Source organism: Typopeltis vanoorti, chromosome 7, assembly GCF_054136105.1.
Source record: "Typopeltis vanoorti isolate ZY-2024b chromosome 7, IOZ_Tvanoo_1.0, whole genome shotgun sequence".
In the NCBI taxonomy this organism is placed as follows: domain Eukaryota; kingdom Metazoa; phylum Arthropoda; class Arachnida; order Uropygi; family Thelyphonidae; genus Typopeltis; species Typopeltis vanoorti.
The window spans coordinates 9,959,994-9,979,049 of NC_143555.1; the positions used below are offsets into that span (position 1 = coordinate 9,959,994).

Genomic DNA, 19,056 nt, shown 5'->3' on the forward strand with positions numbered 1-19,056 from the left:
CATGTTTGTATAACTTGAGTCTCCACTCAGGAATGATACTACAGAAATGGAATGAATATATGATAGTTCTATCGTACAAGGATGGTGCAAAAACTGATGTGTCTAACTACTTACATATCAGTATCTATGGTGTAGTAGTGAAAATTTTAGAGAAGTTGATAAGAACTTGCATACAGAAATGAACAGACAAACAAGCTATACTCTGCAAGGAGCAGCATGGGTTTACCAAAGACAGGTCATGTTTTAGAAATTTGCTCATATTTTATAACAATGTTATGGCCGAGTTGGATAAAGGGAATGGATACACTATAATAATGTTGGATTTTTCTAAGGCATTTGATAGCATACCATATGAAAGACTGCTGCATAAATTAGAGAATGTGGGAATGGAATATAAACTATTGACTTGGATCAGGGGATGGTTGACAGACAGATATCAACAAGTGATATACAGTGGGTGTGAATCTGCCAGATTTAAGGTGACCAATGGTGTACCTCAGGGTTCAGTCCTCGTGCCATTATTGTTCAATCTATAAATTAATGACATCAGGCAGGGTCTAACATGAGATGTGCAATTGTTTGCCGATGATGCAAAGATAGGCAGGGAAATCAGGGATGCTACTGATATTCAGCACTTACAAAATGATTTGAATAGACTGGAAATTTGGGCAAATGAAAATGCCTATCAGTTTTATGTTAGTAAGTGTAAAGTTATGCTATTTGGCATGATGAGATTTCCAGTGGCATATTATATTAACGGCGTTATGCAGCAAGAACTGAGGAAACAAAAGATCTTGGTGTATTGGTGGACAGGAATTTGAAGTTCAAGGGTTACACAGCAAAAGTTACAGATACAACTCAGAGGATAATTGAAGTGAACCTTGACATCTAAGGATAAAGAAGTAATGGTAAGACCACACCTGGATTATTGTGTGCAGATTTGGTCTACCGGATTCCATGAGGATTTTACAAAGATACTGCACAGAGAAAGTGAATTTTCTGAATAGCGTTAGATGAAGATATGTTTTCTTCAGTGTTTCCATGATTTGAGTTGCAAGAAGAGTTTTGACTTATGATGCTATCATATAGAAAGCAATTTTTATGTTAGTCTTTCTCATGTATGAATTCAAGAAGGAAGTTTCTGCAGAAAGCAAAATTCTGAAATTTCAAAATTTTGTCCATATGGGATGATAACTGTTCACTTATGAAAGCTGAAGGGAAGCTATACAGTAAGTATTTTTCATGTTGTTTGGAGTTATAATGTGATAAATATATATTGCCACTTACACAGTTAAGTTGTATTGATTTGATGTCGTGTCTATTTGTGTTTTGTACATTAAAGATTTTTATTTTGATTATAAGGTGTGTGAAGATTCAATATCTTAATTGGTTCATTTAAAAGATAATATATTTATGTGATATCCTGAGACACGAATCTGTGTGCAAATTTGAGCTGCAGTTTATTTTCAGGTGTTTTCTTTTTATTTTGAAATTAAGAGTTAAACCACTCAGAGTAGAAGGAATAATTTACTAAAGGTTGCAACTTAATAGGATTACATGCACAAAAGAGAGAAAAGTAAAAATACCCCACACCACCACCCCCCATACACACAGATTCCAAAGTAGAATTCAATTTACATAAACTTCCAAATGGCATGAAATACTATGGATATGAAAATATTAGCATAAATTAGTTCATTCTAATTTCAATAATAATTAGAGTAATTATGATAATTAGTTGTCCACCCTAAATTCTATTATAATTAGTGATTAATTTAAGCTAAAATATTAGCAAAAATTACAGTTAGGTTAGGATGTTTATATTGAGAGTATAATAAAAATTAGAAAGTAAAGGTTTGTAGCCTGTGTGATATCCTAATCAGTATGTGTTTTTATGAATAATACTAGTATCTACTGTATCATTCTAATTACTATCATAATTAGAGTGAAAACTAATTATACTTACTTTAGTATTGTAATTATTTTAATTACTATTGTAATTATTCTAATTATGATAGTAATTAGTGAAAAACTGCACAATAGTTAAGTTAGTTGAGTAGTAGTATTTCAATTAACAGAAAATGTTAATTAAAAACACTATTTTCTGTACATGAGGGTGGCCGGGATAATCAAAAAACCATATTCCTGGTAGATGGGAGCTCAAATGTCAAACAGATTAACTGGTATCAATTTTTTAAAAGAATAGTTCAATATTAAAGGGTATTCTATATGTCCTAGGGGGAGGATGTTTATATTGAGAGATTAAGAGAAATGGGAAAGTAAAGGTTTGTAGCAAGTGTGATATCCTAATCAATATGTAATGTTTTTATGAATAATACTAGTGAATGCAATAGCAGGATGAAAAAGATGAAACCAGAGACAAGGTTGAGAAATTAAATGAGTTATGTCAATGTGAGGCTGGTATACAGATGCAAAAGAATTATGTGACAGATAGGATGGAGAAAGAAGTAACAAATGATTCAAGAAGGCAGCATATGTAGATTTAATATTATGGTCATGATGAATAAAGATGCACAAGATCTGTTTTCTAGGAAATCAAGCATGACAACTGAGGCTTGAAATATGAGGAGTAATTGTATGGAAGTTACTAGTGGGTGCAGGAACAGAAGATTTGTATGGACAAAAGGGAACTCCAAAGAGTGAAAGGCAATAGAAAAAGTGGTCAATGGGCTATCTAGGTATGACAGTAACAAGTTGAGATGGAGAGTATTATGTTGGCAAAACTATGTGTAAGGAAACATATTTTATGAACTTTGGGGTGAATTTGAGAAATAGGAAACTCATTTCAACCATCACTATAACAGTGATGGATGCAATGAGTGAGTTTGGCTCATCTGGAGAAGCTGCTATTGAGAGAGAGAAAGAGATTAATGAGATCAGAGAAAGTTAAAGAAGATATAAAAGCAGATAGGAGAAATGGAAGTACAGATGTTAGTTATGAGGATAGAAGGTGCAAGGGAGGGAGAAAACAAAGTGCTGTTGATAACAGAAGAAGGAAGTTTTTTTCACTTGCTTATAAATTACATTCAACTTGCCAAGAAATTATATTTTTGTTTAATCCTTCATCCACATATAAGCAAACAAAGTTTGTGCATGAAGTATTTTCACGACTATGCTAATGACTTTACACTTCACATCAATTACCTTAGTACATAATGCAAAGTACACATCCTTTTGAACACGTATAATGCTATACATTATGGGAAGGGCCACTACTGAGGCTATTGACATTTACTGAGGCCTCATCAGTGGGAGCCAGATCCACAAGGAATATCAAGGTTAGAATATCAAGTATATGGGATATATATATATACCCCATAGACAAGTAGTGAAAAGTTGTATCACCTTATTAAAATACTCTGGATCATAGACAGCTGTAGAAAGATTTTTTACTTCTGAAAAACTTTCTACAACTATCTACAATTTCAGTTCTAAGAATCCAAATGAATGTTACAATTGAGAGTACTGCTGCAACACCAATGAAATTTGCAATGAGTTCTACATGCAGCTGATTACATTAAACACACTTCTGTTTGTTAGAATTTTTGCTGTACAACTAGATTATCTTCTTTATTACAAAGATGTGCCCTTACAGGAATGATACCATGGTGTCTGTGTATTAGAACAGAATAGAGTATGAATACTCTATGACATTCATATACTGATCAATTACAAGTCACTTGTAATTGATCAGTATATGATTAAACTTGTTTGATAGCATGATTTCTGTAATGCTATCAAATGACTATTGATATATTTGCACTATTACAAGTGCAGATATGAATGGTCTGGTAATAAAACTATAAAAATGAAATTATCAGATAATCCCAACAGTAACTCCTCCAAAAAAAACAGATATATATGGAATTCCATGCTCTTGTGGTTTGGTCTACATAGGATGGACAAGTTGGATTTGAAATAAGAAAGAAGGAACATATTGGAGATATTGAGAATAAAAGAAAGGAACTGAAACTGTTCAAAAATGCTGTGTGTAATAGAAAAATCTTACTCCAGACTTCTAAATGAATCAGTTAGTCCTCTATTCATGCAAAATTACTGAGTAAAAACCAATAACTTATATTAAGTGAGATGTGGAAATCACTCATGAAAGCTTTTACTTCACTAACAATCACTTACAGTCATTAATTATGCTGCAAAGCTGCATTGCAGTTTGGGATGGACATATTCCATACTGAAATGTTTCTCTGCATGGTTTTCTGTAGCCACTATACATTAATTTCTTAACTATGTCCTTAGGAAATTTGTAACTTTTGCCAAAAACATATTGCAATTTAATTTGTATGAAATTTATAACACATTTTTAGTGTAATATAATCTGTTAGTATACTGGCAATAAATTTATATCCACATTCAGCTGTAGTCATGAAAATGTTTTCACATACAGGTTAAAATGTATTCATTCTTACCTTTTGGACATCAGTGTACATCATATTTCATATAAGTTAAATAGTAATTTGGGGTAAAATATATCAAAAAATGATTATGTACAGTGACATATCAATGCGAAGGGCATCAAGTTTAGATGGGTTCCAGAGACGAGATATTTTATCAATTATTGAAATTGTCACATTAAAAAAAGGCATGTAATTATGATGCCAGGGAAGGGACCTAGCTATACTTCTGTTTATATACACAGACTAAAGTGCATAGGGTCTTCAGCCTATGACTTCAAATAAGTTACTTCATTTGAAGTCACTTCACTTTGAAGAGGATAGGCTCTTCAAAGTGAAGAGCCTATCATAAGGTGACTAAATGGAATGAGATGTATGGGAGTTGTGAACTCTTCTTTAGTGAATAAATTCAAGAAGATATATATGATTTGTATTGATTGTGAGAAGTTCATGCCATAATGAATCTATGGAGGTGCCTGACTAAAATTAATAATAAAAGAAAATTAGTAAATACATACCACAGAATTTATTACAATAGGTATAACAAAGGGAATAATATATAATGGCACTGTCAGCTGGTTGAATAACGCTAATCCTGTGAATACATCTGATGGAGTTAATGATTTTCCTTCAATTTTAGAATAAATAGCAAACGTCTGTAAAAAAAAATAATAATTAATTGCTTATTCATCTATTTTAAAATTAATGGTTTGAAACTTATAATTTATTTTAAATGAGCATATAATGTGGCTTAAATACTATAAAGAATTATGAACAATTAATGACAACCCACTCTCAGAACCATTATCTGCAAATAATTCAACAGACTCCTTTACCTTTGAAGATTTAGAGCCAACAATTAAACAATGCAACAACCACAGAAGCCCAGGAGAAGATGGTATCAATATGGAACTTTTCAAATTCTCTAGAGACAACTTCAGATACAAAGTACTAGAATTGATGAATAATTATTATTATTATTATTATTCAGGCCTCCAAGGAGTCAAAAGACTCATCGAGGGAGGTCCTTCCTAAGACATAAAGTCTGTCAAGACTCATCGAGGGGAGGTCTCCCCCCCCCTGAGAAACACAAAGTCTATCATACCACTCTTTAAACTCAGTGACCGTTCTCGCTCCCACCACTCCATCAGGTAATGCAGTCCACAGCTCAACCACCCTCCACACAAAGAAACCACTCCTTACCCTCTTGCTCGCAGTTTCCTTTTGTAACTTCCAGGGATGGCCTCTTGTCATCACTCCTTCCTGCTGTTCAACCAAGCGAAAGAACTCCCCAGTGTCAACCCTGTAACCACCTCTCAACAGTTTAAAAGTCTCAATCATATCACCTCTCCTTCTTCTATCCACCAAACTCTGCAGTCCACATTCTCTCAGCCAATCCTCATAACTATCCTTGTACAGTCCTGAAACCATCTTTGTCATCCATCTTTGTATCCTTTCCACAGTTAATTTATCCCCTTCAAATCCTGAGGACCAAATCTGAGAACAATAGTCCAAGTGTGGTCTGATCAGAGACTTAAATACACAATTACCACCAGATAACTGGCAAAATGCTATGATCATCCCCATCTTCAAAAAAGGCAATATTAATGAATGTCAAAACTATAGAGGCATTAACCTTTAAACACTGGATATAAAATATATTCAAGTCTCTTAAAGATGAACTTAACCAAATATTATGAAAATATTTTTGGAGGGGAACAAAACAGCTTCCGTAAAGGCAGATCCTGCACTGTCACCTTTTTTCACACTAAAGCACCTGTTAGAAATAATAAGAGAATTTCAATTTACAGACCCATATATTATTCATTGATTATAAAAAGGCTTTTGATAAAGTCAATCATAATAAGCTACTGAAAATTTTAAGAGATGACAACATTCCTAACCAGAACCCAATCAGATCAGATCACACCAATTAACCAGGTTTTAGGTGAATTTTTCAAATGTCTGGGTATTATTAGATTCACTATTTGTCCATAAACTTATATATTGACAACTCTGCTCTGGAATTTAATGAAATTTTGTATTTATAATCTTTACAAAAATGTAACAAAACTCTTCAATTTTAATTTAAATCATATCCTTTCAAAACAATACAAAATTTTATGACACAAATGACCATTTTGAGAATTGGGTACTAGAGTACCCAATTCTCAAAATACAGATTATTATTTGATTATTTTCCTGACCTTCATGGAGTCATTGTGGGATCCCAAATTATTTAACATGCCACTCATAAAATGTTAATACTGTGTAATTATTAGTACTGTTGATAGGCCAAGGATCTACAAAGCGTTGTGATTTTTGGATGAAGGAATCCATGTGTCTAATTGTGCTCCTTTAGAAGATTAGACAGATATTTCGATAACATCTAAGTAGGTGAGCTAATACTATTTACAATAGGCCGAAGAGGAATATTAGTCTTGTGTACCTTGGCCGTTCATATAATTGTGGAGTTAATCATGTTATATATAGTTATATATTATAAATAGTTAATTGTGGAATCCTGGAAACTGAGCAAAGGCTTAGTTAGGAGGGGTGTGAGGACTAGAATTTTCACTTGGAGAGTGGTGAATGAATAGAATAGGTTGTTAGTGTCAGTTGTGAGTGCTTTATCTGTTAATGGGTTCAAGGAGAAGTATATGGCAGATGTGTGGATAGTTTGGGTCTCCCACAATGAGTCTTCAGACTCCATGAAGGTGCCCAAACAATAATCATAATAACAATAATAATAATAATAATAATAATATTTTAGTTCTTAATAACTATAAGGGATACTTAAGGCTCAAAGTTGGATAACTGGAAGGAGATATCCACATAGCCTTTTAAGGAATGTAAACAAATGAACAGTCCTTCAGACCTAATATCCAATCCTCATCTTCTTTATATTGATGTAATACCAATTTTGCAATTTTTATGAGTGAAACGTATATAAATATAGCTAAAGGGAATTCCCTATCCCTCACATACCATAAATTCTTATAACATTCTTATAAGTAGCACCTACATAGCAAAATTGGAAGCATTTCACTCAACAAGTGCAATGGGACATTGCACTTGTTGAGTAAAAATAGAGATCTGAATGTGTATTTCATAATGAGATACGAGATAGCAGGATATTTTCTTCCAGAAACATTGGATTTTTCATCCTGCATACAGACAAATCAGGCAGGATACATGCACAATTTACTGAAGGTACTCTTGGTAAGCAGTAGACAGCACTGTGTGAAAATGGAGGATTAAGTAGAGTGAACAGTGGATTTGTAGATTAGACTGATGAGTCCTTGCTCTTACTGAAGGTGTCACATAAAATGACAAGAATTCTAACCATTGTTTTTATATTAATTTGTGCTGTATTACTTTCTTCATTATTTCATTTCCTTAATATTTTGTGTCTTTCAAGTATAAATGGATGAGAAAGTAGTAGAGAGGATCCGAAATGTGAGAGACCAATATGTTAAGTGGTCTGTGGAATGCTTCTTATTAGGCTAGATTGAGGGTTTGTGAGTTGCAGGAGTTGATTAATAGGCAAAACAGAGAGGATACGATAAAACAAAAATTTAAGTTATTTAAAGAGTTTTATAGGACTGATGCAGGAGAAATGTTTATACAACTGCCAGAGGGGGGTAGAAGAAGAAGTTATCCCTGGAAGTTGAGTAACAGTGTGATCAGTAATGTTGTGAGAACGAGATTTTTTTGCTTGAAGAATGATGAGTGAATAGAATGGATCTAGAGTCAGTTATGAATGCTCTGTCTGTTAATTGATTGAAGGAGAGGTATGGTAGGTTACTGTGCAGATAGTTTTGGTCTCCCACGATGAGTCGTTGGATGCCATGGAGGTGCCTAAACAACAATAATAATATTTTTATTTTTGATAACTATAAGGGGTACTTAAATCTTAAAGCTGGCTGGAAGGAGACTTCCATATAGCCTTTTAAGGAATGTAAAGAAATAACCAGTGCTTCTGACCTTAATATCCAATTCTCACCTTTCTGCATCCCATTGGTAAATATCTGTAGTAGATACCGATACTGAATGGATGAGGAGAGGCTGGAAATTTGAGATTTAGCTGACCACACTGTATTTTTATTGGCTTAAACCAGAATAAAATGATGGTACAACATGATAGAATTTCATGCCAGCTGAGACATCATCTAGTTAAACAAAGCTCCTACTGTTTTCATTAGGGAATCAGTGTGAATGGTGAAAAGCCAGCTTAGCAACTCAGAGTTAAACACTGGCACCATCAACATTAAAAGTATTATTATTATTATTATTACATGACACCTCCAGGGAGTCCAAAGACTCATCGAGGGAGGGCACCTCTGCTCTACAGCTCTGTCTGTACCACTCAACCACCAACTAAGCAACCACACCAACGCCATCCACCGCCGACCACCACCACTAGCATTTCCACAGACGATCACAAACATCCATGCCCACGGCAGGATTCGAACCCGCAGCCTTTTTCCTGGAGAGCGGATATGCTAACCACTCGGCCAGCCAGGCTGGCAGAGAAGTATTAGCAGAAAAGAAATTGAACTAGCTGAAGAGGTGGGTAAGTGCCAAATCAACATAATAGGCGTTATCTAAACAAAGAGGAAAAAACAGATTTGATGTTTGTAAACAAATAAAAGATATTGTATTCAGGATATAGCAACCAGGGTTAAGGAATAAATATATTCAACAATAAATATGAAGGTAATTTGAATGGCAGCCAATACAAATAGAATGACGTGGGTGAATATCAGGGAGAATTAGACTTATTTTTCCTTATGGAGGTTCTACTAAGGAAGACTGAAAGAATTTGGGGCATTATATAAGACAGATGACAGAAAGAAAAAAGGAAAAGTTTGTCTGTTGTAAATCTACATAGCACAATAGGAAATAAGAACCAGACAAAATGTTTTGAGAAAATTTGGAAAAAAGAGCAAATCTAATAATATTGGTAAGTACTTGCCAGGTTTTTCCTGAGGACGCAAACTAGTCATTACCAATGTCATCTTTCAATAAATATGAGACAAATTCACACGGAGAGAAGAAATAAGTAAGAGTTTCACTATTTTATTGTTAATAGTGATACCTGACTTAAAACCAATTGAAAACAATCATATTTCCGAATTTAGGGACACAAAACACGTGTTGAAATTGTAATGTTGTCTTGTATCTCATATATAACGTTTCTATATATATCTATAATCGTACTCGTCGTTTAATTTTTTCTTCTCTATTTTGGATGTATTCCTACCTTCCGAAATCTATATTCCTTTCACCTGAGAGCAATGGAAATATTTATTTAGGTTATCGACTGTGCCATCCATTCCTCTATTATGGTAAAAGAAATATGATACTTCCAGTAGGTTGCAAAATGTCTTACAACTATAAGAATAACACTTGATCATTCCTAAGTAATCAAATCTTTGCTTTGCAGTCTTGGCCCTTCACTCACGCACTCTCTATATCAAATTTTCCCACTTAGGTTTGATTTTATTTGGGATCAATGCATTGCAATGAGAATAAGATCGGACAAAACTCCACATAAAATGCAACAAAAAATTTAATTGATCAATAAACAGACATATATTACACACAAAAATAACAAGGAATGGTCCTCTGTAAAATTCTCAAATTGCTAAGGCAAAACATGCATATATCTTGCTTCAATAAAGAACACATTCTGTTATTTGTTTAACTCAAGGAAATATCTTTAACAAAATTCTCAATACGTGGAAAAGCAGTGTTGAAGACATGTCACTATCAATACAACAATTTCTTAATTTAAGCACACATGAATATATACAATCATTAGATTAAGAATTAGCTAAACAATTAGCTAAACTCATTCATAGATGCATCAACAATTTTCCAACAGAACGCATCTTTAAGTATACTCAGGCTATTAATGTCCTACTTAATTGAATTGTCAGTTCATTAACCTATCCTAAAAATTGCCACACAGTCTTAACAAGATAATATTCAAACTCACATGGGCTGTCTTCTATAAGGGGGCATCCTTCAATTTCCGCAGGCTTCCTACGATTCCTTTTTCCTTTTACTCTTTTCTCCTAGGTCCTTGGATTACCGGCAGCTCATCAGGCAGCTCGCAGGATTTTGGTGACTATTCATCAGCGTACTAAACACATTGGCGAAGGGTCGCGATTTGTCGGGGCCTTCACGAACTCAGTAGAACGGAATTGCTCATGGACAAGTTCGGCTGCTCCTTGACTGTTCGTCCCCTGGTCATCTTCGCTTCTGGGCTATGACAGCATGCGACATTTCTCCCTTTAGACCTTCGGCTTCCCTCCTTCGGCTTTCTCCTCGGCACGTCAGGGTTTCACTCTAGATTCATACTATGTCCTCTCCCTTTTTTTTGTTCCTTTCTTTTCACCCTCTTATATCCACCTCGGTTCTGAAACCCTGGGTTGTTTTTTCAACCCCGTGCATTCCTTGCATGCACTTATGCAAACCACTTAAGTTACAATGTGATTCCTGGTTCTAGAACCTTTGCCGACCCTTTCATTCTCCATCTTCATGTTCTAATCAGATTATGTCAGCTAGTGGAACATTCATTTGAATCTTGCCACCCCTTTCTGCATTGACCTTGAGGTTACTTAGGGTCGAACTTGTAAACGAAATTTCAATCAGCTTTCCGTCTGCAGGGCGTTTTCTTTAGCCTTGACAATTTTACATCTTTTGTTTCTCAAAGAAATAGCTAATTCCCGTTGGGATGTACACATGCTACATACAATACTGAATACTATAGCAAAAGATTATTTACAAGTATTCTGGGTTTTGCTTATCTGTAAAAACTCTATGTACTTGTTATGCAAAATTCTTTTCTTGCTGCATCGAATTTTTACAAAATGATTATTTTACTTATTATTAATAAAATAACAATTTGACGTTTCGACCCCTATATTGAGGTCATCATCAGAAGAATACATGTGTATAGGGAACCAAGCTACATGCTCTTGCACTCTGTACTGGTAAATTAAATCTACACTGTTAATTAAACTTTTTCTTAGTCTGACCTGTAGCGATAATTAAATAAAATTAAATAAAATTAAAATTGAAAAAATAAAAAAAATAATAAATAAAATATATATATATATAAAAAAATTATAATTAATAAATGAAATAAATAAAAAACTACAATAAACTCCTAAAGTCCTCATGTACTAAGATTCTTCTGGATTTGTACAGTTCAGATTGTTATGCAATGTTAAAGGAAAAAAAAAACTTCACCAAGTCTTCTTTGTATTAGGATTTTTCTTTCGCTTGTTCTGGTTGCTATAAAGGTTGCAGATAGATCCTCCACATTCTTGGAATGGTTAGGCCATCATTTTTGTTCAGATTTGGGTTATATTTGAATTTCCTCCCGAACCAGGTTTTGATGATTCGGGAGGAAATTCAATCAATTCTGAGGTATGTTTGGAGTGCGTGGTCAGAAAGGCCGGTTTTTCCAAAATGGAGGTATTTAATTTGTCATTTGTGTTCATCCTTCCTAATTGGGATGGTTCGCCCTGTTTCCTCTATGTATGGTAGGTTACATGTGCATTGTATTTTGTATACCCCTGGGTGGGCTAGGTGTGGAAGAGGATCTTTGGAAGAACTGAGTAGGTGTCTTAATTTTGTCGGGGATTTAAAGATGGTTTTGATGTTGCATTTGTGTAGTGTTCTGTCTATTTTTTCGGAAATGCCTCTAACATATGGTATACAGCAATAGCATTCTTGAAATCTTTTTTATTTTTAGTGGTATCTCTGTGGAGGATCTTATGAATGGTTTTTTTACTGTACCCATGTTTTATAAAGGTATGGTTGATGATCTTGTATTCCTGGTTAAGAGTTTGTTCATTTGAACAGATAGTTTGAGCTCTGTGTTTAAGGGTGCTTATGACACCTAGTTTCCATGTTGGGTGGTGATAAGAATTTTTTTGTATGTACTGGTCTGTGTGTGTGTGTGTGTGGAGGTTTGAGGTAGACTGAGAAGGAGAAACAGCCTGAGGGAAGATGAGTGTGTCTAGGAACGGAAGAGAGTTGTTTTTTTCTATTTCAATGGTGAATTGGATATGCGTTGTTTGTTCAGGTGGCAAAGGAATGTATTTAGTGCTTCTCAGCCATGGAAGCCAAATGGCAAAAATATCGTTGAAGTATCTGAGCCAAATATTGGGCTTTAAGCATGCTGACTCTAGAGTCTAAAGCCAAAATTTGGCTCAGATATGTCGACGATATTTTCGCCATTTGGCCCCATGGCTGCGAAGCACTAAATACATTCCTTAGCCACCTGAACAAACAACAAAAACGTATCCAATTCACCACTGAAATAGAAAAAAACAACTCTCTTCCTTTCCTAGACACACTTGTCACAAGCCTTCCCTCACGCTGTTTCTCCTTCTCAGGCTACCTCAAACCTACACACACACACACAGGCCAGTACATACACAAAAATTCTAATCACCACCCAACACAAAAACTAGGAGTCATAAGCACCCTTAAACACAGAGCTCAAACTATCTGTTCAAATGAACAAGCTCTAAACTAGGAATACAAGATCATCAACCATACATTTATAAAAAATGGATACAGTAAAAAAACTATTCACAAGATCCTCCACAGAGATACTAGTAAAAACAAAAAAGATTTCAAGAATGCTATTGCCATACCTTATGTTAGAGGTATTTCTGAAAAAATAGACAGAACACTACACAACCTCAAAACCACCTTTAAACCCCCAACAAAATTAAGATACCTACCCAGTTCTTCCAAAGATCCTCTTCCACACCTAGCCCACCCAGGGGTATACAAAATACAATGCACATGTAACCTACCATACATAGGAGAAACAGGGCGGACCATCCCAATTAGGAAGGACGAACACAAATGACACATTAAATACCTCCATTTTGGAAAAACCGGCCTTTCTGACCACGTACTCCAAACATACCACAGAATTGATTGGAAAAATACCAAGTCCCTACACCGCACCAAAACCTGGTTCAAGAGGAAATTCAAACATAACCCAAATCTGAACAAAAATGATGGCCTAACCATTCCAAGAATGTGGAGGACCCATCTGCAACCTTTATAGCAACCAGAACAAGCCAAAGAAAAATCCCAATACAAGAAGACTTGATGAAGTTTTTTTTTTAATATATATATATATATATATATTTTATTTTTTTTTTCAACTTTTATTTTATTTTATTTTATTTAATTATCGCTAGAAGTCAGGCTAAGAAAAAGATTAATTAACAGCATAGATTTAATTTACCAGTACAAAGCACAAGAGCATGTAGCTTGGTTCCCTATACACATGTATCCTTCCGATGATGACCTCAATACAGGGGTCGAAACATCAAATTGTTATTTTATTAATAATAAGTAAAATAAGCATTTTAACATGTGTGTTTTGTGTCCCTAAATTCAGAAATATGAATGCTAATCACCATGTAACCTATTGAAAACAAGAATAAGGATTACGAAGAAAAACTCGATCAAAAACCAGACTTAATATATTTGAAGAAGAAGACATAAATAAAGTAAGCAGAAACCTAATGGAAGTAATAATCTCAGCAGCCAACAAATTCAGAATTAACGAACAACAAAAAGACCATAAACTTTCAGAGGAAACCTTACAACTATTAAAAATAGAGAAATATGAGACAAGACAAAAATGTAATTTCTAAAATAGAATATGCAGAACTATGCAAAACAATAAGGAAAAACATGAGAGGGACTATAATAAGGAACCAGGAACAGATCCTAAGCAGGCTAGAAGAATTTTATAAAGAACTCTATAGTGATTTTAATAGATAAATCAAATATAAATAACTCTTCTCCATCGCATATAGAATTCATCCCTCCATTCACTTCATATGAAATAAAACAAGAATTAAAACAAATTAAAAATGGAAAATGTCCTGGTGAAGACCTAATTCATATAGAATTAAATGGGGAGGAAACAATATAATTCACCATGTCACAAACTTACTCTTCTATGCCTAGAAGAGGGGAAGATACCAGAAAACTGGAAAAATGCTACTCTGGTACTGTTATTTAAAAAAGGAGACAAAGAAGAAGCAAAGAACTATAGACCAATTAGTATTCTCTCCAATCTGTACAAAATTCTCACAAAAGTAATAACAAACAGTTTAACCCCTCTTCTAGACTCAAACCAACCAGTAGAACAAGCAAGATTCCGTAAAGGCTTTAACACAGTTGATCATACTCATGCAGTAAAACAAATAATAGAAAAAGCAGAAGAAAACCAATTGCCTCTCTGTTTAGCCTTTATTGATTATGAAAAAGCATTTGATTCCATCAAAACTAATGCAATAATCAAAGCACTCTAGAATCAGGTAGTTCCTGGAGAATATACGGACCTCCTCCAGGAAATATACCACACTGCAGCAACAACAATCCAACTTCACACAAGTAGCAATAAAATATCAATTGAAATTGTCCGACAAGGAGAATCTCTATCACCCAAAATTTTTACAGCAGTCCTTCAAGAAATATTTAATAATATAAACTGGACACACCTTGGTATAAAAATTAATAATAGAAACTTAACACACCTATGATATTATCTGCATAAGATATGCAGATGATATCATAATGTTTGCAAACACTCCAGAAGACCTTAAAATCATGAAAGCAGAAAAGTCAGTCTAAAAATAAACAGAGAAAAAACCAAAATCATGTTTAATCATTTTGTAACGCCAAAAAACATAATAATAGAAAACAATTTCTTGGAAAGAGTCTCTTCATATACATACTTAGGTCAACTCATTGATCTAAACTGGGGAGAGCAAAAGGAAATAAATAGGAGAGTTCAACTTGCTTGGGGTGCATTCAGAAAATTGAAAACCATTTTTCAAAACAATGATGTGTCCCACCCTGTTTAAAAAGATAGACATTTAACCAATGTATACTTCCAGTCATCACATATGGTTGTGAAACTTGGTCGCTAACAAAAGCACTGGCAAATAAACTAACAACAACAACTCAAAGAAAAATGGAGAGATTGATGCTAAGCATCACATTAAAAGATAAGAAGCAAAACATCTGGATAAGGAGCCAGACTGACATCATTCTTCACTATAAGCGACTAAAATGGAAATGGGCCAGACATCTATCCAGAAGAGAAGGTGAGCAATGGACCGCCATACTAATGAACTAGATTCCAAAAGAAGGGAAACGAGGCCGAGGATGTCCTAAAAGAAGGTTGAGTGATAAAAGGTCAAATTTTGTTGAGAAAAATTAGTCAACCAAGAAAGGTGGAAAGAACTGGAGGAGGCCTTCATCCAGCAGTGGACAGAAAATGGCTGAAAAGAAGAAGTGATACCTAAATGCTGGTTCAGGACACAAGAGTACAGAGAGAATTTGAAATCAGAATTGGTTAGCATTTGGTTTAGAATGGGGTAAAACTGAAAATCATAATGAAAAGAAAAGTGTATAAGAACATTTTAAAAAGAACTAAAGTCAAACATCTTTTGGAGGTGAACTATAGATTCAAATAACCAAATATTATTCAAGGGAAAAAAAGAGAGTTTGAAAAAAGAATCAAACCTTGGAGATTCAGTAGCAGATCCTGAAGAAAACATTAACTAATTCAGCCAAAAGGTTGAGAGTTGAGGGTAGCAGCAAAGATAGAAAAATCAGAACTCATGAAGGTGTACTCAGGAAGTTAAAGAGATAGTCAAGAAAAAGAAGAAGACATACTGAAAGTTCCTGGCAAGTAAGACAGCTTGTGCAAGAGGATACAAAGAAAATACAAGAATGTGTGCAAAACAATCTAAAGTAAAGTCATGGGAATAATTTCATAAGAACACAGAAAATAAAAATCAGCATGGTGAAAAAATATTATGAAGTCTACTGAAAAAAAAAGCTTAGAAAGGGAGGGAAGAGTACTGTAAAAGGAATCAGAGATGACAAACCAGACATGAAAACCAAGGATATTCTAGATGCCTGAGCAATTTCTTTGAAAGATTCCTAAACAAAACAAGTAGTGTCAGTAAAGTGGTAGGGAACATTCCAGAGGATTAATCAGGAGTTCATAACAATACTTGAGGTATAAGAAGCCATCAAAAACCTGAAAATGCAGAAAGGCAGCTAGAGTAAATGATATTTAATCATAAATGCTCAAATACAGAGGTATAAAATTTTTAATTTTTTAGTTTTAAAGTATAAAAGAGGTATAAATATACAAGACCAGGTCATAGGGTCAAATTCCAGATAATTAGAGTAAAGCTCTTGTGGCACTCATCTATAAAAAGGGAAGTAAAACTGAATGTGAGAATTACACTCTCGGAGAACTCTGATCTCTAGAGGCAGGTCCTCTGGGTGGTGGAGGGGGATCCATCAAATATGGTAGGGTGGTCCAAATATTTTGAATAAGAACCCATGGACCAACAGTGCCCGTTATCTTCATAGTAAGGGTAGCAGTATCCCTAGGGTTCCCTAGCTGGATTGCTCTCGTCTTCTACTCTGTTTAAGACAGATCCCTTTCTTTTACTTTTCCCATCTAATTTCTCTTAGCTAACTCCTGTCAACTTCTGACCCTGATGTTATTAGAGTAGTGAAGTGATGCTTCCTTTTTTTACATTAAGCTTGTTTTGTATGGGTAGAATAGCCTTACAGAGGGTCATTCTAGAGGTAGAGGACCCCAATGCTAATCTATCTCTTTGTGTGACCTGGTACACTGAAGGGCCTGGAGTTGAGTCCGATTGGCTTGGAGAGGGTGCACTCCAAGAATAAAACTCTGGTCCTCTAGTTTGGGGGTTAGCAAAAGGATGGTGCCCTTTTCTTGTAAAAAAAAACTTATTGCTACATATCCTCAGGATAAAATTGAACTAGACAGAAATTTAGGAAATGATATTGGCTACAAAAATGGACTTTTAGATCTGGAACATCAACACAAAGTTTAACAGAAAAATTAGAAATAATATTAAAATAGGTTAGTAACAAAAATTCAGATTTAGTGGTTTTGACAGAAACAAAAATATACCAGATACAAGGTTCAGGGTGTTACACATCTGGTGTGCCATGGATAAGACAAGAAGAGTCAGAACAGGGGTCTCTTTGTGGGGAGGGGGATAGAAAACCTCTATTAAAAACTTGAAGTTTATTAGTGGTTACTAAAAGTAGTACTCAATATTTATGAAGTGTGGAAATGATTATAAAAACATATCCTCCAACAGGGGATGCACTGATACAGGTGAAAGATGAGCATTTTGAGCAGCTGAGTGAATTGATGGAAACATGTAGAAATAAGTTTTTTGTACTTGGGAACTTAAAGAACAGAAATGGGGATTTAACAGTTGGATCTTTTGGTGAGGATACAGAAAACAATGGTAAAGAATTGATCACATTGTGTGAAGCACAGAAATGCTAGCTGAGAGAGTACTGCATCCTGGGATTGCATGAAAGGATTTACCTATAACTAAAGTGACAACATTGCCGCCAACTTGTGAGAGTAATCATGCAGTCTTGACCTTCAAGGTAGATAAAAATGTGGAATTTTCAGTTAAGAAGGGACAAATGCAGAAGAACAGAAAGGGCAATCAGCAGACTCAGGACATTGCTTGGAGCAGTGCCACAGCACTATAGGGGGGAAGGATAGCACATGGAAAATGGTCAGGCAGTGTTTGAAGTAATGGCTGATTACATACCCAAAGTCAGAGGATAAATCAAGTGGGAATTAAATGAATGAGTAGCATTAATAAGGAGCTGCAATAAAAGAAAAGTTTGTGGAGGGAAAGGAGATTTTTTTTTAATGTCATCCACCCACAAAAGGTTATTTACTAACCTAAATTTTGAGGCATGGGTGTGCTAATGATTTTTTTCCCCTTTTATCAATTTTTTTTTTCTGATTTTTAATTTATTTTTACAAAATCCAGAAACCCTGCTCTACAGACCAAACATGGAACTTTTTCATGCAACTTCAGGTCTCCAATAAGCAGGGGTGGTGGATTCACACTTGGAGATGAAATTCAAATCCCACCTAAAGTTGAGGTGATGAATGCATCTAGTGTGAATGAGTTTAAGAGAAGGTATGATAGCTAGTGTGGGTGATGTATCACCTCCCTCAATAAGTCCTTGACATGCTAGAGATCTCTAATAGTAATAATAATGCATATCATATCCCAGATCTTTTGTTGCTAGATTTTTAATAAATGCAGACAAAACTTGGTGTAGAATTAAACCTTGGTTTTTCTTACACTCTCTTGGATTACAGAGCATTTTTAAGGCTTCTGATGTTATTCTGATAAAACTAGTTCTCATTAATAAATATGTGATTTCTATATCAGAAGTCAAACGAACGTTTGTCTAACCATACCAATATGCCATATTTAAAAAAATGTTTATTCAAAGAGAACTCTGATGCCTTCTTATGTGGTGTCCTAATTAAAATCAAAATGACGACTTATCATTCTTGAAAGTTTGGAAGACTATTTATTATTCTAAACAACTGCAGTTAGTATTTTGAATACACATGCACACATAAAATTATACAAAATTGTGCGATTTTTGGGTTCTCCAACATGCAGTACTTAGCTTAAACCAGGGCTTCAGATATGCAACTAAAGCTAAGTGCTAGCTA

At 34.6% G+C, this 19,056-nt stretch overlaps 1 protein-coding gene across 3 annotated transcripts in view; it reads right to left on the reverse strand.

Annotated features, from left to right (window-relative positions):
- The window catches only part of LOC150104479 (ATP-binding cassette sub-family C member 8-like), an 822,612-nt gene that overhangs the window by 539,325 nt on the left and 264,231 nt on the right, over window positions 1–19,056 (reverse strand). For all 3 annotated transcript variants that reach the window (XM_090395659.1, XM_090395657.1, XM_090395658.1), the window contains exon 11: window positions 4,952–5,089. In XM_090395659.1, the coding sequence (XP_090251785.1) occupies window positions 4,952–5,089 (138 nt within the window). The remainder of the gene's footprint in view (window positions 1–4,951; window positions 5,090–19,056) is intronic.